At 42.9% G+C, this 23,150-nt stretch overlaps 1 protein-coding gene across 1 annotated transcript in view; it reads right to left on the bottom strand.

Moving 5' to 3' along the window:
• LOC141100157 (uncharacterized) overlaps positions 1-23,150 on the bottom strand; it is a 111,063-nt gene that overhangs the window by 56,692 nt on the left and 31,221 nt on the right. The window contains exon 10 of the mRNA XM_073588435.1: positions 21,364-22,442. Within this exon, the coding sequence (XP_073444536.1) occupies positions 21,364-22,442 (1,079 nt within the window). The remainder of the gene's footprint in view (positions 1-21,363; positions 22,443-23,150) is intronic.

Here is a 23,150-nt window from a genome sequence, read left to right as displayed (position 1 = left end):
TTACAAGTATGGGGCATATGAAATGTTTTCATTTAGACCACGTGGATGGATGGTGCCTAGCGTCCAGATCCATCTGGTTTCAGACCTAGCCAGCCTATTAGATAATTTGCCACCCCTTATATTGATGTTAAGGGCATCAATGCCCCTTATTCTTAAGAGTGTGGCATTGCACCGGTGAAATTCCTTGAAATGCCTGGGTAACGTCTTCAGGCTTGAATCGTCGGTGCAAGTGGCAGCTGCCGAAATACCCAAGACATGTTCCCTAGTGCGTACCTTCAATTGTCGCGTGGTCATGCCCACATAAATGAGCCCACACGGACATGTAGCATAGTATATCACGTACCGAGTGGTACATGATATACCTTGCTTGATGGAAAACGTCCTGGTACCATCAAAATTAGTAAATGAAGTGCTACGTTCAATGTTAGGGCAGGCTATACACCTGCCACAAGGGAAACAGCCATGTCTAATTGGATGATCATCCAAAAAAGTGTGTGCTGGATGATCAACATAATGACTAGCCACCAATTGGTCACGTAAATTCCTAGCCCTTCTGTAGGAAATGGATGGATACTCTGGGAGAAGTTTGTTCAGGATAGGGTCAACCAAGAGAATAGGCCAAGCCCTTCTCAATGCATCCCGCATCATTCCATGTTGGGGATGGAAAGAGGTAACAAATCTCACAACCTCACTACCCTTAGATTTATTACGGTCCCTGTAGAGTAGCTCATTACGAGTTGAACATCTGGCGCGTTGATAGGCCTTTTTTATACTCCGTTTACTGTAACCACGTGCTAAGAATCGAGATCTTAATTCTTTGGCCCGATTCTCAAAATCGATATTAGTGGAACAGATACGGCGGAGACGTAGGAACTGTCCCACAGGGATAGCTTTAATAAGATGATGGGGGTGACAGGATGAGGCATGGAGTAGAGAATTGGTGGATGTCTCCTTACGATAAATATCAGTTTGAATGATTCCTTGTGAATCCTTTTTGACAGAGACATCCAGAAAATTAATTTTTACGGGATCCCACGTCAATGTCAACCTGATGTTCAGATCGTTGTCATTCAAATTAGACGTAAATTGCAGAAGGTCGATGGAGCTGCCCTGAAAGATAAAGAAGATATCGTCGATGTAGCGTGCCCAGAACGGGACACGCTCAATCAACCCCTGTTTATCAGACAGAAAGAGATCCCTCTCCCACAGCCCCAGGAAGAGATTTGCATAGGACGGCGCGAAGGCCGCACCCATGGCAGTCCCCTGGAGCTGCAAGAAGAAGGACCCCTTGAACACAAAAAAGTTGTGTGTGAGAGTGAATTCTAAAAGCTCCAGGATGAGGTCCCTAAGTCCCATAGAGATGGTAGAGGTGGATAAATAAAATCGTACGGCACGTAGGCCATCGATATGCTTGATGTAGGTATATAGGGACTCAACATCAACCGCACAGGTATTTTGGTTGCGGACGGGATGGACTATCGAGCAAGAGACAAAGTCTGGCTCGATCAAGTGGACCAGGTGTTTGGTTCTGGGGGGAGCAGCACCCCACAGATGGTTGATTCAAGTTGGGATGTTAAACTTCAACATATGAAAACATTACTTCTCAAACGTTCTAGACTATGGTGGAACAGGTTATTCCTAGAGAAATATATAGCAAACCAGATGATTCCCAGAGGTTTGAGAGTTAAAGTCATCCCCACATTCTCCATCGAGGATGACACTTTCATCACGAAATGGGAAGACGCATCCAATTTGTGTTCTCAAACCTTCCTACAACTTTTGGTGAATCTTTACTCTGGTAATATAGAGACGCTTGATAAATCCATTGATTTATGTCAAGAGGAGATCCGTAAGGGCTGTTCCCTTGATAAAATTCAATCGTTTGAAACCGATTTAGAGAAATCTATGGACATGGTGGTTAAAAAAATCCAGCAAAACCAATTGAACAAATTTAGTAGGGACGTTAAAGTTTATCAGATGAAAAAAGTCTACTTATGGAGAAATGGCAATAATTCCAAATTGCAACGCTCTGTTTCTAATACTTCAGTCACCTCTGTAAGTGGGCAATCTGATGTGTCTCAAGCTTCGGCCTCATCCTATGATATTGGTGGGTCCCGCAAATTACGAGACCACTCGTTTCATCCTTACAAAAGACATTTTAGGAATCAACCTGAGCCATATCAGAAGGATAATAAGGTGATTAATCTTAGTCAACATGTCCTCACAAGGGTTGATCTGTCGTTATTGGAAAGGGGCTTTACTTTTTCACCCACCTCTGACTTTGATACTTTCACAGCTGTGAAGGATCTCAACCTGTTTGCCAGGTCGTTGCTCTTCAAGAGATATTTCTTTAATAATGATCTCCAGTGTCTTTTTCCCACAGAAGAGGAGCAGGAGGCAATAAGAACTTTGGAGGTGCTGGCGGCTGAACATGATGGTGAGGGAGGTAAGATTCCCCCGTCCATTCGTCCTAGATCAGTCAAATTCCCTCCATTTACATCATGCCCTAGCATAGATCTTTTTGTGCGTGTGGTGACGGATGAGTTTAGGAAAATTCCTAAATATGGTCGGTGTGACAATCTGACCAAGGAAGAAAGGGTGAGGTTAAGGTATCTTAAAAATCTTCCAGATGTAGTGCTGAAGCCAGCCGACAAAGGTGGCAATGTGGTGATTTGGCCAATAACAATGTATGAGAGAGAGGCATTCCGGCAATTAAATAATCCGGTATGCTATAAAAAATTAACTTACAATCCTCTCTCAGCTTTTTCTGCCAAATTGGACTTGATTATCAACAGAGCCGTCATCAATGGCATTGTCACCAAAGAACTGGCTTCGGCACTTACTGTAAAAGAACCTATTATATCCACTCTATACCTCTTACCCAAAATCCATAAGGACATCAGATCACCACCGGGCAGACCTATTATATCTGGTCGTGGGAATTTCCTTGAGCATATCAACAAATGGATTGACCACCGCTAGTATCCAATCTGCCCTCCTTCCTCAAGGACACTGGGGACCTCTTGCGGAAGGTCGATGGACTCTGCTTGGAGAGTGATTCTCTTCTTGCTTCGGTTGATGTTGAGTCCCTATATACCAACATCAAGCATATCGATGGCCTACGTGCCGTACGATTTTATTTATCCACCTCTACCATCTCTATGGGACTTAGGGACCTCATCCTGGAGCTTTTAGAATTCACTCTCACACACAACTTTTTTGTGTTCAAGGGGTCCTTCTTCTTGCAGCTCCAGGGGACTGCCATGGGTGCGGCCTTCGCGCCGTCCTATGCAAATCTCTTCCTGGGGCTGTGGGAGAGGGATCTCTTTCTGTCTGATAAACAGGGGTTGATTGAGCGTGTCCCGTTCTGGGCACGCTACATCGACGATATCTTCTTTATCTTTCAGGGCAGCTCCATCGACCTTCTGCAATTTACGTCTAATTTGAATGACAACGATCTGAACATCAGGTTGACATTGACGTGGGATCCCGTAAAAATTAATTTTCTGGATGTCTCTGTCAAAAAGGATTCACAAGGAATCATTCAAACTGATATTTATCGTAAGGAGACATCCACCAATTCTCTACTCCATGCCTCATCCTGTCACCCCCATCATCTTATTAAAGCTATCCCTGTGGGACAGTTCCTACGTCTCCGCCGTATCTGTTCCACTAATATCGATTTTGAGAATCGGGCCAAAGAATTAAGATCTCGATTCTTAGCACGTGGTTACAGTAAACGGAGTATAAAAAAGGCCTATCAACGCGCCAGATGTTCAACTCGTAATGAGCTACTCTACAGGGACCGTAATAAATCTAAGGGTAGTGAGGTTGTGAGATTTGTTACCTCTTTCCATCCCCAACATGGAATGATGCGGGATGCATTGAGAAGGGCTTGGCCTATTCTCTTGGTTGACCCTATCCTGAACAAACTTCTCCCAGAGTATCCATCCATTTCCTACAGAAGGGCTAGGAATTTACGTGACCAATTGGTGGCTAGTCATTATGTTGATCATCCAGCACACACTTTTTTGGATGATCATCCAATTAGACATGGCTGTTTCCCTTGTGGCAGGTGTATAGCCTGCCCTAACATTGAACGTAGCACTTCATTTACTAATTTTGATGGTACCAGGACGTTTTCCATCAAGCAAGGTATATCATGTACCACTCGGTACGTGATATACTATGCTACATGTCCGTGTGGGCTCATTTATGTGGGCATGACCACGCGACAATTGAAGGTACGCACTAGGGAACATGTCTTGGGTATTTCGGCAGCTGCCACTTGCACCGACGATTCAAGCCTGAAGACGTTACCCAGGCATTTCAAGGAATTTCACCGGTGCAATGCCACACTCTTAAGAATAAGGGGCATTGATGCCCTTAACATCAATATAAGGGGTGGCAAATTATCTAATAGGCTGGCTAGGTCTGAAACCAGATGGATCTGGACGCTAGGCACCATCCATCCACGTGGTCTAAATGAAAACATTTCATATGCCCCATACTTGTAACTCATCCAACTTAACCCATTTTGAGCTTTTTGGTCTTGTGTTTTTACTTACGTGTTTTATCTTTTATCTATTTTCTAGTGGTTTGAATTGATGTATTGTCCTTGGAATTAGGAAGGGTCCGAGGTCCTTTTGAACCATGGAAGTTGTCTGATGGATTCATCCATGATGAAGACTCTGGGATCTCTCATGCGTTTTTACCCACATCATATGGGTTTAACTATCTAGTTGAGCTCGATGGGCTGGGTATTACCCAACCTTGGCATATTTATATTCCTTATGTGTATTTTTTGTGTAATTTTTGTGTATTATTTTTTGTGTATTTCTTGTATTTTTTGCATTTTGTATTTTTTATTTCTGTATTCATCGTTTGAATTTTTCATATACTATCCCATTTGTACACATATGGATATTTTGCTTTTGTTCATATCCTACATTTTGCCACTCATTCCTACATCGTGCCACGGGTGTGCGTCACTCATGTGCATGCATGTTTGTACGCGTGCACATATGTGAGTGTTATGCACTCGTGTGTATGTGTGTGCACATATCCATGGGGTATTTGTCTATGTGTATCTGCAATATACGGTACACTATATGTGTCGCATACATTGTCTGGGTTGCATTTATGCACATAGAGATTTAGGCATTTTTGCGCAATTTTATGATAGGTTCTCTGCTGATGAGACATTGTACTTTTGATTGTTTTCTCTTTATATATATATTTCGTATGTGTTTTTTGTTGTTATGCTACCTATTGTTTTATTCCTGTATTCTATGCCATGGGTTTTGCTGATATACCCCTTTATGTACCGATATTGTGCAGTATATCGTTGGCATGATTCATTTATGTATGCACAAACTGTTTCCACCCTCCCCTTATATATATTTCTGTATGCCCATCTGTTTGCCCTGTTTACATATGGCGGCTCCTGCCCGACGCTGTCTGTGCGCATGCGCGGTGTCCGTCGCGCGTCCGCCTCGATTCCCTGCCTGACGTGCTGGATCACATGGGCCCGCGTGTTTCCGGTGACGTCATGGCGTGGATCCGGTCGGCGCGGGGCGGGCCCCTTGTGTGCGCGCAGACGGCCTCTGGCTAGGCGCGCGCTATTTAAACCCTGGTGGTCGCACCTTCCCTAACGCCCCCTGAGGAAGGAGTCCTTTGGCTCCGAAACGCGCGTCGGGGACTGGACCGACCCCACTGCCACCACTGCTTCCAGGTACAACAATATTACCTTTTGCTTCTGTTCCTGATGCTTTATATGACATCAGTTATGGATGTTATGTATCCTTCACGGGCAGGGTAGTGTGCCATCTAATAGGATATTATCCTTTGGCTATGTGGTGATGCTTTTGTACACTCCTTGCCATAACAATATTTGCCATTCTTTCCCTGTCCGATCATTGTCATTCTGTTTACTTTAACACGTTAACTCCTGGTGCGATGCTTGCAGTGTGGCTGGTCCCCCTTTTTGACCATTATGCTGTTTATTCCTGTTTTCCCTACCATACACCGTATGTCCTTATTTAACATTTTACATTATTTAATAAAATTTGGATTTTATGGATTTTTGACTGCTTTTTCTCTTTGGGTAGTTTCTATTGAATGTGCAGTGTCCTTTACATTGGATAGTCCTAATATGTGGATCATGATATACAATATATATTATTGATCATAATTTATGGCCGTTTAGTCATACACTTTCCGGCCTCCACATTATTATGTCTTCTCCCTACTCATTTTATTTGGGTGCATGGCAGAGCTCGGAAGGAAAGCAGCGCCATTTGACTTTTATGGCTGGAATTGAGATCAGACGCCATGTCGCGTTTGGAAAGCCCCTGATGTGCCAAAACAGTGTAAACCCCCCACAAATGACACCGATTTGGAAACTAGACCCCCCAAGGAACATATCTAGATGTGTGGTGAGAACTTTTACTCTCCCACGGCTTCACAGAAGTTTATAACGTACAGTCGTAAAATTAAAAAATCACATTTTTTCCACAAAAATGATCTTTTCACCCCCTAATTTTATTTTCCCAAGGGTAACAGGACCCTAAAATTTATTGTGCAATTTGTCCAGAGTACGCTAATACCCCACATGTGGGGGTAAACCACTATTTGGGCGCATGGCAGAGCTCGGAAGGGAAGCAGCGCCATTTGATTTTTTTGGCTGGAATTGGGATTGGACGCCATGCCACGTTTGGAAAGCCCCTGATGTGCCTAAACAGTGGAAACCCCCCACAAATGACACAATTTTGGAAACTAGACCCCCCCAAGGAACTTATCTAGATGTGTGGTGAGCACTTTGAACCCCCAAGGGCTTCATAGAAGTTTATAACTCCTGGGCATGAAATTAAAAAAATCATTTTTTTTCCCACAAACAATATCTTTTAGTCCCCAATTTTTTTATTTTCCCAAGGGTAACAGGAGACATTGGAACCCAAAAGTTGTTGTCCAATTTGTCCTGAGTACGCTGACGCCCCATATGTGGGAGAAAACTACTGTATGGACACACGTCGGGGCTCGGAAGGGAAGTAGTGACGTTTTGGAATGCAGACTTTGATGGAATGGTCTGCGGGTGTCATGTTGCCTTTGGAGAGCCCCTGATGTACCTAAACAGTGGAAACCCCCCACAAGTGACCCCATTTTGGAAACTAGACCCCCTAAGGAACTTATCTAGATGTGTGGTGAGCACTTTGAACCCCCAAGGGCTTCACAGAAGTTTATAACGCCCGGGCATGAAAATAAAAAAATCATATTTTTTCCACAAACATGAACTTTTAGTCCCCAATTTTTTTTATTTTCCCAAGGGTAACAGGAGAAATTGGACCCCAAAAGTTGTTTTGCAATTTGTCCTGAGTAGGCTGATACCCCATACGTGGGGGTAAAACTGTTTGGGCACATAGCAGCGCTTGGAAGGGAAGGAGCACCATTTGACTTTTTCAACGCAGAATTGGCTGGAATTGAGATCAGACGCCATGTTGCGTTTGGAGAGCACCTGATGTGCCCAAACAGTGGAAACCCCCCAATTCTAACTCCAACCCTAACGCCAACACACCCCTAACCCTAATCTCAGCCCTAACCCTAGCCCTAATGGGAAAATGGAAATAAATACATTTTTTTAATTTTATTATTTTTCCCTAACTAAGGGAGTGATAAAGGGGGGTTTGATTTACTATTTATGGTGGGTTTTTATGTTTGTCAGCTGTCATACGCTAAAAGACGCTTTTTATTGGAAAAATATTTTTTGCATCACCACATTTTGAGAGCTATAATTTTTCCATATTTTGACCCATCGAGTCATGTGAGGTCTTATGTTTTGCAGGACGAGTTGATATTTTTAATGGTACCATTTTTGGGCATGTGACATTTTTTGATCCCTATTTATTCCGATTTTTGGGACGCAGAATGAACAAAAAACAGCATTTCATGAATTTCTTTTGGGGGGTGCGTTTAAACCGTTCTGCGTGTGGTAAAATTGATAAGGCGGCTTTATTCTTCGGGTCAGTACGGTTACAGCGATACCTCATTTATGTCTTTTTTTATGTTTTGGCACTTTTATACAATAAAAACAATTTTATATAAAAAATATTTTTGCATCGCTTTATTCTGCGAGCTATAACTTTTTTATTTTTTCGCTGATGTCGCTGTATGGCAGCTTGTTTTTTTGCGGGATAATATGACGTTTTCAGCAGTACCATGGTTATTTATATCCGTCTTTTTGATCGTGCGTTATTGCACTTTTTGTTCGGCGGTATGATAATAAAGCATTATTTTTTGCTTTGTTTTTTTTTATTTTTATTTTTTAAGGGGTTCATTAAAGGGGTTAACTAATAAGACAGTTTTATAGGGCGGTTCATTACGGACGTAGCGATACTAAATATGTGTACTTTTATTGTTTTGTTTTGTTTTTATTTCCAAAAAAAGAATTTATTAGGGATTTTTTTTTTTAATTTATTCAGCGATTTTTTTATAAATTATTTTTACACATTTTTTTTTTTTAACGTTATTACAATGTCCCAGGGGGGACATAACTGTCATGTGACAGATCGCTGTGACAGATCAGCGATCTGTCACAGGCAGTGCTGCAGGCTTCCTCATGCCGGCGCTTTGCGGCCGCTGATCGCTATGACGTACTATCCCGTCCATGGGCATAGGGTCCCGGGTCCCATGGACGGGATAGTTCGTCAGATGTCAGAAAGGGGTTAATGAGCATGCTGTGTTTTTTACCGAAATGCGTTTTTTTCGTGGGAAAAAACGCATCAATATGCACAAAAAGTGCGGAATTCATTAAAATGATTGGGATGCTTCTTGTAAGCGTTTTTTAAGTGTTATTGCTGGTAAAAACGCTTACGTGGGTACACAGCCTTGGCGAGATCACTGAAACGTCACAGGTTTTGTGACGCAACAGCGACCTCGCCAGTGATCTTGCTACGTGTGACACATAGCGGCGACCGGAAGGGTTGATCGGATGGGTCCCTGAGCTAACTACCTAGTGTGAACACTTACCTCTGGCTAATAACTTGGTAAAGTCTGTGTCACGTATACCTGTCCTGTGTGACACGACCCGCAGGTCGGTAACTGAAACAACAAGACTGTCACGTGTACCTGTCCTGTGTGACACGACTCGCAGGTCGGTAACTGAAACAAGACAAAAGGGGACACTGGGGACACAGTTACAACGGTGGGCCCTGCAGTAGGGAACAGGGACGTGGAGACCTCCTGCACTCCCCTAAGGCAGTGTCCCTGAACACTCCTAACGTTCCCTATACGGGCTTTTCACCTGTTGCCGACCAGGATACCTGAATTCCTCACTAGCCCTGCATCTATCCCTTACTAGGGAACTAGATAGTGCGGACACTGGTCCCATCGCTGCACTAATACACACGAAGGAAAAATACACCAAACGGGGGAAACAACAAAAAACTTATCTTTCTCTGCTGCAGTCACCAGGCAACAGAGTTCATCAGTGGCTTAGCTTTCAGCAGTGGCTCGACACCTAAGGGTGTGTGCACACGCTGCAGATTCTGCTGCGGATCCGCAGCGGTTTTGGCCCTGAGGATCCGCAGCAGTTTCTGCTGCGGTGTACAGTACCATTATAAGCTATGGAAATAAAAAAACGCTGTGCAGACAGTGCAGATTTTTCAGCGTGGATTTGCTGCGGTTTCTAAACTGCAGAAAGAATTGACATGTCAATTCTTTCTGCGGATTCCGCTGCAGTTCACCATCTCCTCCATTGTAGAGATGATAAACCGCAGGGGAAAACCGCAGGCTAATCCGCAGATAATGCGCATCAGAATCCGCAGCGTGTGCACACACCCTAAGAGCCAGCTGCTACCTTCGCCATCTTCAGCAGTGGCTCGACAGCTTCACCACCTTTCTCTGCTGCAGACACCGGGCAGCAGAGTTCAGAACCAGATCAACTTTCAGCAGTGGCTAAACACCTCAGAGCCAGCTGCTAACTTCACTGTGGTTGGAATCCACAAAGGACCTGCTATTACCAACACCAGCTGATAGACCAGGTGACCTTATATAGCAAAGGAGCAGTGGTCACATCAGCAGGGAAAACAACAGACATGTAATAACACCTGTGGCCACAGGGAGCAAAAAAAAACATATTAGGTCCCCAAAGGCCTGAAAGGAGAAAAAAAAAGGTTTAAATGAGGGAATCCAGAATCTGACACAGATCCAAGAATTGGACTGTGACAGCCTGTATTTATAGGAAGGTCGGATCCAAAGGTGATTGGATGTTATTAAAACCACAGCATGGTGAAGGGCGGGGTGGCCAAGTCAGAAAAATAGTAGAGGCAGTTAGGTCAGGGACCCATCCGAACCATGAGATTACCTTGACGTTGGTGGATGGGCTCACAATTTTTGACCAAATTTTGTGCTAAGCATCTCGTGTTTTTTTCAATTTCAAAAGCCATTATGCTATTCACACTTCATGTATCACACACTGATTTGCTTTAGTGCAATTGAGTGCAACCTTTGCTTTAACCCCTTCACCCCCAAGGGTGGTTTGCACGTTCATGACCGGGCCAATTTTTACAATTCTGACCACTGTACCTTTATGAGGTCATAACTCTGGAACGCTTCCATGGATCCCGGTGATTCTGACATTGTTTTCTCGTGACATATTGTACTTCATGTTAGTGGTAAAATTTCATTCAAATAACTTGCGTTTATTTGTGAGAAAAACGGAAATTTGGCGAAAATTTTGAAAATTTCGCAATTTTCCAACTTTGAATTTTTATGCCCCTAAATCACAGAGATATGGCACCCAAAAAACGTGATAAGTAACATTTCCCACATGTTTACTTTACATCAGCACAATTTTGGAACCAAAATTTTTTTTTGTTAGGAAGTTATAAGGGTTAAAAGGTGACCAGCGATTTCTCATTTTTACAACACCATTTTATTTTTACGGACCACATCACATTTGAAGCCACTTTGAGGGGTCTATATGATAGAAAATACCCAAAAGTGACACCATTCTAAAAACTGCACCCCTTAAGGTGCTCAAAACCACATTCAAGAAGTTTATTAACCCTTTAGGTGCGTCACAGGATTTTTTTTGAATATTTAAAAAAAAAATGAACATCTAACTTTTTTTCACAAAAAAAGTACTTCAGGTTCAATTTTTTTTATTTTACCAAGGGTTACAGGAGAAATTGGACTGCAAAAGTTATTGTGCAATTTGTCCTGAGTACGCTGATACCTGATATGTGGGGGGGAACGACTGTTTCGGCGCATGGCAGAGCTCAGAATGGAAGGAGCGCCGTTTGACTTTTTCAATGCAAAATTGTCTGGAATTCAGATCGGACGCCATGTCACGTTTGGATAGTCCCTGATGTACCTAAACAGTGGAAACCCCCTACAAGTGACCCCATTTTGGAAACTAGACCCCCCAAGGAACTTATCTAGATATGTGGTGAGAACTTTGAACCCACAAGGGCTTTACAGAAGTTTATAACGTACAGCAGTACAATTAAAAAATCATATTTTTTCCACAAAAATGATCTTTTCACCCCAATTTTTATTTTCCCAAGGGTAACAGGACCCTAAAAGTTATTGTGCAATTTGTCCTGAGTACGCTGATACCCCACATGTGGGGGTAAACCACTATTTGGGCGCATGGCAGAGCTCGGAAGGGAAGCAGCGCCATTTGACGTTTTTGGCTGGAATTGAGATCGGACACCATGTCGCGATCGGAAAACCCCTGATGTACCTAAACAGTGGAAACCCCCCACAAATGACACCATTTTGTAAACTAGACCCCCCAAGGAACTTATCTAGATGTGTGGTGAAAACTTTGAACCCCCCAGTGCTTCACAGAAGTTTATAACGCCCAGGCGTGAAAATAAAAAAATTCGTATTTTTTCCACAAACATGATCTTTTAGTCACCATTTTTTTATTTTCCCAAGGGTACCAGGAGAAATTGGACCCCAAAAGTTGTTGTCCAATTTGTCCTGAGTATGCTGATACCCCATATGTGGGAGAAAACTACTGTATGGGCACACGTCGGGGCTCGGAAGGGAAGTAGTGACGTTTTGGAATGCAGACTTTGATGGAATGGTCTGCGGGTGTCATGTTGCCTTTGGAGAGCCCCTAATGTACCTAAACAGTGGAAACCCCCCACAAATGACCCCATTTTGAAAACTAGACCCCCTAAGGAACTTATCTAGATGTGAGGTGAGCACTTTGAACCCCCAAGCGCTTCACAGAAGTTTATAATGCCCGGGAATGAACATAAAATAATCGTATTTTTTCCACAAACATGATCAATTAGTCCCCAATTTTTTTATTTTCCCAAGGGTAACAGGAGAAATTGAACCCCAAAAGTTGTTGTGCAATTTGTCCTGAGTACGCTGACGCCCCATATGTGGGAGAAAACTACTGTATGGACACACGTCGGGGCTCGGAAGGGAAGTAGTGACGTTTTGGAATGCAGACTTTGATGGAATGGTCTGCAGGTGTCATGTGCATTTGGAGAGCCCCTGATGTACCTAAACTATTGAAACTCCCCACAAGTGACCCCATTTTGGACACTAGACCCCCCACGGAACTTATCTAGATGTGTGGTGAGCACTTTGAACCCCCAAGTGCTTCACAGAATTTTATAACGCTCGGACGTGAAAATAAAAAAATCATTTTTTTCCACAAAAATGATATTTTTGCCCCCAATTTTTTATTTTCCTAAGGGTAACAGGAGAAATTGGACCCCAAAAATTGTTTTGCAATTTGTCCTGAGTAGGCTGATACCCTACATGTGGGGGTAAAACACTGTTTGGGCGCATGTCAGAGCTTGGAAGGGAAGGAGCACCATTTGACTTTTTCAACTCAGAATTGGCTGGAATTGAAATCAGACGCCATGTTGCATTTGGAGAGCCCCTGATGTGCCCAAACAGTGGAAACCCCCAATTCTAACTCCAACCCGAACCCCAACACACCCCTAACCCTAATCTCAGCCCTAACCCTAGCCCTAACCCTAGCCCTAACCCTAATGGAAAAATGGAAATAAATACATTTTTTTTATTTTATTATTTTTCCCTAACTAAGGGGGTGATAACGGGGGGTTTGATTTACTATTTATGGCGGTTTTTATGTTTGGCGGCTGTCGCACGCTAAAAGACGCTTTTTATTGTAAAAATATTTTTTGCATCACCACATATTGAGAGCTATAATTTCTCCGTATTTTGATCCACCGAGTCATGTGAGGTCTTATTTTTTGCGGGACGAGTTGACGTTTTTATTGGTACCATTTTCGGGCACGTGACATTTTTTGATCGCTTTTTATTCCGATTTTTGGGACGCAGAATGAACAAAAACCAGCGTTTCATGAATTTCTTTTGGGGGGGGGTGCGTTTACACCGTTCCGCGTGCGGTAAAATTGATAAAGCGGTTTTATTCTTCGGGTCAGTACGGTTACAGCGATACCTCATTTAGGTCTTTTTTTATGTTTTGTCGGTTTTATGCAATGAAAACTATTTTATATAAAAAATAATTATTTTTGCATCGCTTTATTCTGCGAGCTATAACTTTTTTATTTTTTCGCTGATGATGCTGTGTGGCGGCTCGTTTTTTGCGGGACAAGATGACGTTTTCAGCGGTACCATGGATATTTATATGCGTCTTTTTGATCGCGCGTTATTACACTTTTTGTTTGGCGGTATGATAATAAATCATTATTTTTTGCTTCGTTTTTTATTTTTTAAGGGGTTCGCTAAAGGGGTTAACTAATGGGACAGTTTTATAGGGCGGGTCGTTACGGACGCGGCGATACCTAATATGTGTACTTTTATTGTTTTTTTGTTTTTTTCATTTTCAAAAAATGGATTTATTTGGGGGAATATTTTTTTTTTTGTAATTTATTTGGCGATTTTTTTAAAATTATTTTAACACTTTATTTTTATTTTTTTTTTACTTTATTAAATAGTCACAGGTGGGACATCACTGTTCTGTGACAGATCGCTGATCCGTCACATCACAGATCACTGTGACAGATCAGCAATCTGTCACAGGCAGTGCACAAGGCTTCCTCATGCCTGCGCTTTGCAGGCACTGAGGAAGCCAGCTTCCTGCAGGCCCCTGAAGGCCCCCGTCGCCATCTTTGATTCGGGGGCCTGCAGGAAAGGAGCCCCCGGCAGCAGCGCTGCACATTGCGCTGCCGTGGGAGGCTCAGGGAAGCAAGGAGGGAGCCCCCTCCCTGCCGATGCTTCCCTTTAAACCCCGGTACACCGCGATCATGTTTGATCGCGGTGTGCAAGGGGTTAACGTGTCGGGGGTGGTCCGTGACCGCCCCTGACACATTGTGCCGGGTGTCAGCTGTGATAATCAGCTGACACCCGGCCGCGATCAGCGGCGCTCACCACGTGGGCGCCGCTGATCGCGGTAGACGTACTATCCCGTCCATGGGCATAGGGGCCCGGGTCCCATGGACGGGATAGTACGTTGGATGTCAGGAAGGGGTTAATTACTATGTTAATTGTTTTTGGTATGCACTACTTCAGACTAGCTCTTTGTTCGGTCAGTTTTCCATTACTATGTACTACTATTTTTTCTGACTTGGACGAAGCATTTCATGCGAAACCCGCGTCGCGTGTGGTGGATGCCTGGACTTCTTACTGGTAATGTATACACCATGTTCCAAATTATTATGCAAATTGTTTTTAAGTGTCATAGCATTTTTTTTTTGTTTTAATGAAACCCATTGATGGTATTGTGTCTCAGGGTTCTTTGGCTCACTGAAATCAATCTCAGATACCTGTGATAATTAGTTTGCCATGTGAGCCCAATAAAAGGAAAACAGGATGTTCCACACTATTGAGCAGAACACAGTTTTCAAGTAACATAGGAAAGAAAAAGGATCTCTCTGCTGCCGAAAAGCATCAAATAGTGCAATGTCTTGGTCAAGGGATGAAAACATTAGATATTTCCCGAAAACTTAAGCGTGATCATCGTGCTGTTAAGAGATTTGTGGCTGACTCTGAGCACGTGTTCGTGCTGATCAAGGCAGAATGAGGAAGGTTTCTGCCAGGCAAGTTCATCTGATTAAGAGAGCAGCTGCTAAAAAGCCATTACAAACCAGCAAACAGATATTTGAAGCTGCAGGTGCCCCAGGAGTCCCTCGAACCTCAAAGTGTAGGATCCTTCAAATACTTGCTGTGGTGCATAAACCTACTATTCGGCCACCCCTAAGCCGAAACGGTAGCAGTCGGCCCAGACATACATGAAGACTACTTTTCAAACAGTCTTGTTTACTGATTAGTGTCGAGCAACCCTGGATGGTCCAGATGGATGAAGTAGTGGATGGCCACCATGTCCCAACGAGGCTGAGACGTCAGCAAAGAGGTGGAGGAGTCATGTTTTGGGCCGCAATCATGGGGTAACAGCTGGTAGGGCCCTTTAAGGTTCCTGAAGGTGTGAAAATGACCTCTGCAAAGTATATAGAGTTTCTGACTGACAACTTTCTTCCATGGTATAAAAAGCAGAAACGTGCCTTCAGGAGCAAAATCATCTTCATGCATGACAATGCACCATCTCATGCTGCAAAGAATACCTGAGTCATTGGCTGCTATGGGCATAAAAGGAGATAAGCTTATGGTGTGGCCACCATCTTTCCCTGACCTCAACCCTATAGAGAACCTTTGGAGTATCATCAAGCAAAAGATCTATGAGGGTGGGAGGCAGTTCACATCAAAACAGCAGCTTTGAGAGGCTATTCTGACTTCATGCAAAGAAATACAAGCAGAAACTCTCCAAAAACTCACAAGTTCAATGGATGCAAGAATTGTGAAGGTGAAATCAAAGAAGGGTTCCTATGTTAACATGTAACTTGGCCTGTTAGGATGTTTTGGAGTTAATTAGCTTTTTTGTTCAGTGTATGTGACCTCCTAAAGGGCCCGTTACACACAGCGAGATCGCTGTGTGTGACATCCAGCAGCGATCGTCCCCCCCCCCCGCAGGGTATCGCTGATCGTGCTGGATCGTCCTGGCCCGTTTTTTCATCGCTGGTCTCCCACTGGCCAGCGCGCATCGCTGCGTGTGGCAGCGGGAGACCAGCGATGAGCGACGCTGCATGCTGGTTACCAACGTAAACTTCGGGTTTCTAAGGGCCGCGGGGCCCTTAGAAACCCGATGTTTACCCTAGATACCAGCGTGCACTGCAGGCAGGGTGGGAGGTGGAGGCAGAGCGGCGCACAGACCGGAGTAGCTCTGCTATCTGCTACTCCAGTCTGTCAGACCAGAGTAGCGGATAGCAGAGCTACGCCGGTCTGTCTGCGCCGCTCTGCCTCCACCTCCCGCCCTGCCTGCAGTGCACACTTGTATCTAGGGTAAATATCGGGTTTCTAAGGGCCCTGCGGCCCTTAGAAACCTGATGTTTACATTGGTAACCAGCGTGCTCGCTGGTCCTGATTACTGGAGGGGCTGTCTATGTGACAGCTCACCAACGATCAGCTAACAATGTCCCAGCGATCCCATCCACGTCGGATCATTGGTGGGATCGCTGGGACATCGTTATGTGTAACGGTACCCTAATACTGCAAATTCCACAAATGAGCATTTTCAGTTCTTTAAAACATATCAAATGTTTAGAGATTCTACTGTGCCTAATTTGGAACAGTGCATTTTGAGTTTTTATTCATTTTGGAGATTATAATGTTATCATTGGGAGGTTTCTTCAATAAAATTCGATGTATACTCTAATGGGTGATGACTTTTAGTAGACTGACTGTCATTTGCACCAACTATTTAGGAAAATCAGAGAAAAATATCAGTTGCATAATAATTTGGAACATGGTGTATATGCCCTCCCTGAGATCCAGTTTAAAAAACCACTTAGCCCGACGATCTCATTAAAGAGGTACAGAATGAGAGGGAGGGTATATGGGTCCTGAACCGGATCTCTAAATGACCCCATTTTTTTTCTTAACAAAGGAAAAACTCTGCTACAACAGGAGATGGGGAAGGTCTAATATGACCCTTAAGGTACTGTCACACTTAGCGATGTACCAGCGATCCCGACCAGTGATATGACGCGGTCAGGATCGCTGGTACATCGCTAAGTGGTCGCTAGTGAGCTGCCACACAGGCAGATCTCACCAGCGACATCGCTGGCGACTGGGGTCACTACTTACCTGTCAGACTAGGCGATCCTGACGTCCTCCCGCCCGCCTCCACGCGTCCAACAGTCCAGGACGTTCTCGCGCGATCAGTGATAACCAGCAGGGGAGCGGTCAGAGGTAAGTATCAGACACAGCGATATCGCTATAACGTCACAAAAACCAGTGACGTTATAGCGATATTGCTAGCGATATTGCTTAGTGTGACAGGCCCTTTAGTCAGACTTTCTGTGATATAGTTGTTCATGGCCTGCCTCTCCGGATCTGAAACTTTAAACAACCTGCTCTTAGACAATTTGGCCCCAGAAATTAAATTAATGGCGCAATCATATGGACGATAAGGAGGAAGTTCTTTACATCTCTGTTCCGAAAACACGTTCTAAAAATCAGACATGTAATCCCGCAGAGACCAAGTATCAACCCTAACTAAACAGTTGCTCAAGCAGTGTCTTTGCCCTACCTGCACACGTATCTCTCAAATAACCTGAGAAAAATACTCCTAGCTCAAGGGTGCAGAATCGATAACGATTATACAGTAGCTATAGTTCTAGACTACTTATGAGGACTTAGACCCTGGTCTTGGATGAACTGGTGTCAATCAGATTAAACCCTGCCCCATTGTCCAAACAGGCTGAAATAACCACCTTATATTTGCCAATATGTATCTCAGCTGGTATAAAGAATTGTGACATACCCACAGAGGAAATATGTACACCCAGATTGCTACCCTCCCTGCAACCTGGGCTCCTTGTTTTCTGGTGGCTATTTGTGGTTACGTATGGATGAACAGAAACCAACAAAATGACCCTGCTCACCAAGGAAAAAAAAATACTCCCTCTTTGCGCTGAACTGCAGGACCAGTAAAATGAGTCCCCTCCACCCAACTGCATGGGTTCCTTGATAGACTCAGCCCTAGGTTAAATTAACCCCTAGGTGTCTCTTTATGTCTTTCACGTAGATGGCGGTCCACTCGGATAATTAAAGACATGAACTCATCCAGGGAGCCCGTGGTCTCATACAGAACAAATGCATCCTTTACCTGCTCAAAAAGCCTCTGACAAAACTTATTTTGGAGCGTGGGTTCATTCCACCTGGTATATAGACCACTACGGAACTCAGCGCAAATCTCCTTCGCTGGCCTGTCTCCTTGCGGAAGCTGACGTAGTTTAGATGGTCATGGTTGTCATAGATAAGACCCAGAGCCTGAAAAAATTCCTTAACCGCTGAAGCAAAGGGAATCAGATGGGAGAGAAAATGTCCAGGCATGAGGGTCACCCTGAAAAAGAGAGATTACAATCTCCACCGGTTGCTTCTCGGTACCCGAGGAGTGAGGATGCAATCTAAAATAAAGTTTACAGGCCTCCCTGAAAATCACGAACTTATCCCAACCACTAGAGAACCTAGCCAGCAAAGCAATCTTGGGCCCCACCATGGGTTGGGCCCTACGCGTGGAGTCAATGGGGGCTGCAAAGCAACTGAGCGCAAGTCTGCCACCTCCAGGCAGAGTTGTTGTAGCTGATCTGCCAGAACAGCCACAGGAACCATAGTGGATCCAAAAAGATGCAACCAGTGATAATGTCACGTAGTGACAAGGGACTGTGGGCACCTACCCGATCCCTCAAACTAGGAGCATCCTAGGCTATCCCTGTTCCCCAGATTACCCTGGATGGTGGAGACACTGGTGTTTCTTGTTATGCCCCTATCTTAGCCCTTACGTGTTCCATCACCCACCCAGAGAGGTGTGAGGCCGAAGTGTATTGGAAAATATTAACCAGACAGACAGGGATAAAAGAAAACTACAATCATACAAATACACTCACAAAACAACAGAGTAGGAAACAGGGGAGGAATAGGAGTTACGAACAAAATGTGACAAGATAAGGATAAACACGCAAACCAACTCCATGCAGCAATCTCCTCAAAAACTCTCCAACCAGTTTCTCCAAACTTTGAAATTCTCCATCAACTCCAAACCAGGAAGTAGAATCATTATCACTGGCAACTCCCAAGTGCAAGTGGCGATCATATAAACACAAAACAGCTGAGACAATTCAGGATGGAGAGCTCCAGGAGATTGACTGAACTGATAAACCCTTGCAATGACAGAGCAAGGAGAACCTGCACTGTTTAATAGGATGGTGAAGCAGTTCTAATCAGTGCAGGAATTTGTGAAACCAGAGGCCACGATCTTCTGGCCCCTCTCTGTAGCGGTATCCCCATGACATTTGCCATCTCTTCCCCAGTACATTTTTAGGCAATAGGTTAGTGGGCTGATATGCTATGAAGAAAAAAAAAAAAAAATCACCCAGTTCAACTTTTTTTTTTTGATGTCCTAATTCCTGACACAATTATCTAATTAGTGAACTGTTTGGTGGTAAAAAGAGATAAAACAGAAACACTGCTTTCATATAAAAGGACATTTATCCTTATATTTTATTTACTGTACTTTACAAAACATTTTTTTATACAATAGAAATGCCAAAATCATTACACTGGACATTGTGTTGTGGTTGTGTGACTTGTGGAAAACCAGGGTGAGAGGATTGCTGGTACTTACCCTAGCGGTATGTCTGGTTAATACACTGTGTGTACAGTTATAAGGCAATTTGTATTTTTGTATATCAATTTTATTATGGAACTACAGTGCTGTTGGTCAATCCAAAAGGTTAATAAACATGAATATTTAACAATTGAACAAAGTAAAAGTGAGTTTTTTTCTCTCTTAGGCTATGTTCACACATTTCGTTTTTGCTGGGGGGTTTTGCTGCAAATTTTAAGCTGTGTTTCACTGTACCAGCAAAGGTTATGAAAGTTCAGAAATCTCAATCAAACACATCGTTTTTTTTCCTCACTGATTTGGAAAACTGCTGTGGTTTTTTTTTTGCAAACTGCAGCATTTGGCCGGAGTCACACACAGCGAGATACGGCCGAGTCTCGCAGGTTAAAACCAAGCTCTGGTGCCGGCACTCCAGAGCGCAGCATGCAGCTCCATGTATTGCTGTGCGGCTGCACGCTCCGCTCCGGAGTGCCGGCACCAGAGCTTGGTTTTAACCTGCGAGACTCGGCCGTATCTCGCTGTGTGTGATCCCGGCCTTTCACTTCTTTCAGCATTTTTGCAGCGTTTTTTCACCCATATAAAGCAATGGGTAACTGCCCACACATCTGGTCCGTCAAGAGTCACGCTCATCTCATCAGTCCATAAAACCTTTCAGAAATCTGTCTTCAGATATTTCTTGGCCCAGTATTAATGTTTCAACTCCTCTGTCTTGCACAGTGGTGGTCGGATTTCAGCCTTCCTTACTTTGGCCATGTCTCTGAGCACTGAACACCTTGTAATTCTGGGCACTCCAGGGAGGTTACAGGTCTGGACTATGACAGCACTTGAGGCTAATGGCTTCTTGTTCTTTTCAAGTTTTAGTCTTCGTAAATCTCAGGCAGTTAATGTGCCTCTTTTGGTTTCAACATGTTTTTTGTGAACATGTAGACTGTTTGTGACAAAACTTTTGATGGTTCTGTGCCGTCGTCCTAATATCTTAGCAATTTCAAGAGTGCTGCATCCTTCTGTGTGACTTGTAACAGTTTTTCACTTTTCAGGGTCAGTTAAATTTGCTTTTTGGCTCTTTTTACCTGAGAAAAACAAGCTGCCTAATAATTCTGCACACCTTCATAAAGAATGTTTTATCCCGAGGCCACTTCCTCCCCCATTACACAAATACACATCAGCTGATCTACTTTACATAATAAGCATTCACGTTTATACAGATTGGAGTTGGAAACCTGCATTAAAATGGTGATATGGTCAAAATACTCACTTGTCTAATGATTGTACACACAGTGTAGAAGGACCAAACCAATTGTAAAACAAACTATTTCAAGTGAACTACTATAAACAGCACTAAATGAGGCTGCAAGTGACCCACAGTGAAGTAACAGTGTTGATTGTGTATTAAAAAAAACCCCAAAACTTCTACTTGTCTCTTTAGGTTACCAATTCACAATAAGCCAACCTATAAATGGTCTATGTCCATTCTTAGTGTGAAAAGGATAGTTCAGTAAATCTTACAAAGGTGGTCTCCATATTTGCTTTTTGTTTTTACAAATGTGTCTGTCTCTTGGGAGATTCATGACCCAGGGTTACATAATATTCACTGGTCACCTCTCTAGCCTTTAAAAAAAACACCACTTGATGGCTGTAAGTTGTTAGTAAATTTCATATTCTAATCATAAAGTTGCCTTCTCTTCTGTGTGTTTTCTCTGATGATGAACAAGACTTGATTTCCTGGTAAAACACTTCCCACATTGAGAACACAAATACGGTTTCTCACCAGTGTGAGTTCTCTGATGAATCCCAAGTTTAACTTTAGTAATAAAGCATTTCCCACATTCAGAGCATAGAAAGGGTTTCTCCTCTGTGTGAATTTTCTGATGGTAAACAAGATCTGATTTCTGGGTAAAACGTTTTCCACATTCCGAACATGGATATGGCTTTTCACCTGTGTGAAACTTCTGATGTTTAAGAAGGTTTGATTTCTGAGTAAAACATTTACCACATTCTGAACATGAATGTGGTTTCTCTCCAGAATGAATTCTCAAGTGTTCAACAAGAACATATTTCTGGGCAAAAGCTTTACCACATTGAGAACATGCAAATGGCTTCTCCCCTGTGTGAATTCTCTGGTGATCCCTGAGTGTGGTTTTACTAATAAAACTTTTCCAACACTCTGAACAAGAGAATGGTTTCTCCCCTGTGTGAATTCGCTGATGTTCAACAAGACCTGACTTCTTAGTGAAACATTTCCCACATTCAGAACAAGTAAGTGCAAATGGTTTCTCGCCTGTGTGGAGTATTTTGTGTCTGGAAAGAAATGAATTTCTAGTAAAAGATTTGCCACATTCTGAACATGAAAATGGCTTTTCACCTGTATGAGTTCTTTCATGCTGGTAGAGACCCGATTGACAAGTAAAACATTTCCCACATTCTGAACATGAGTATGGCTTCTCTCCTGTGTGAATTCTTTGGTGCACAAAAAGATTTGACTTTTTTGCAAACCATTTTCCACATTCATCACATTGAAACATTTTAATCCCTCTGTCGTCTGTACTTGGGATGGCAATCTGTGATTGATTAAGAGCAAGTAGCTTATTATTCGGGAAGTTAAATGGTTGATTTGTACTGTAAAGCTCCAGATGTTCTTTGGGGGAAATAAAATTTTCTTCCAAAGAATGCTGCAGATTTTTGTACTTTACTTTATGATTAGGTATTTCGAGAAAATTTCCTTCCAAACAGCTGATAGGATTATTTGCTAAAATAATAAAAAAAAAACTTTTTTCACTATTATCAAAACATAAAACAAACATTTTTAAACAATCATATTGTAAAGCTTTGCTAAAAATAAATGTTAACGCAAAAAGCTAATACATTGGTCTACACAATAATCAGTGTTGTACAACTAAACGCAAATATAAAATACCAATTTAGCATTTTTTTTTTTAAGTGGAAATAAAATGAAAGGCTCCTGAACAACCCTCTATTTATTTTTTTTTGAGACCATATGAATCTACAAAGGTGCAGAACACTCTTTCATTAATCAGATGCAATGGCACAATCAAAACAAAGCACGCAAACTGTTTGTGTTCTTCACCGAGTCTGTTAAATTCCCAATCTACCGTATTTTAAAATTAAAGAAGGCTAACCAAATAACATACACGGCTGCGCTAATGGCAATAAATACTGTAGGAGACTTCCAATTAAAGATGCACTTCAGGATTTTTTTTTCCATCACTGGACTTCCCACCTAACTATCAAACAGTGCACATTTTTTTAATGTATACTTGTTTCTACGCTGTTTAACCTCCCATTTTTTTTCTCTTTAGATCCCATCTTGAGTTAGATATTTCACTTTACTTTTTTCTCATCTTTGCTGAGCTATGCACCAGCAGTGCACATCAACACATGGACACCTAGACACCTTACTATTAGAGATGAGCAAATATCTTCGGCTCCCACCTTA

The sequence above is a fragment of the Dendrobates tinctorius genome, unplaced genomic scaffold (genome assembly GCF_039654945.1).
Source record: "Dendrobates tinctorius isolate UK_male_01 unplaced genomic scaffold, ASM3965494v1 ptg000103l, whole genome shotgun sequence".
Lineage (NCBI taxonomy): Eukaryota > Metazoa > Chordata > Amphibia > Anura > Dendrobatidae > Dendrobates > Dendrobates tinctorius.
Note: the sequence above shows the minus strand (reverse complement) of the source record. Positions and strands in the feature narration are given on the sequence as shown.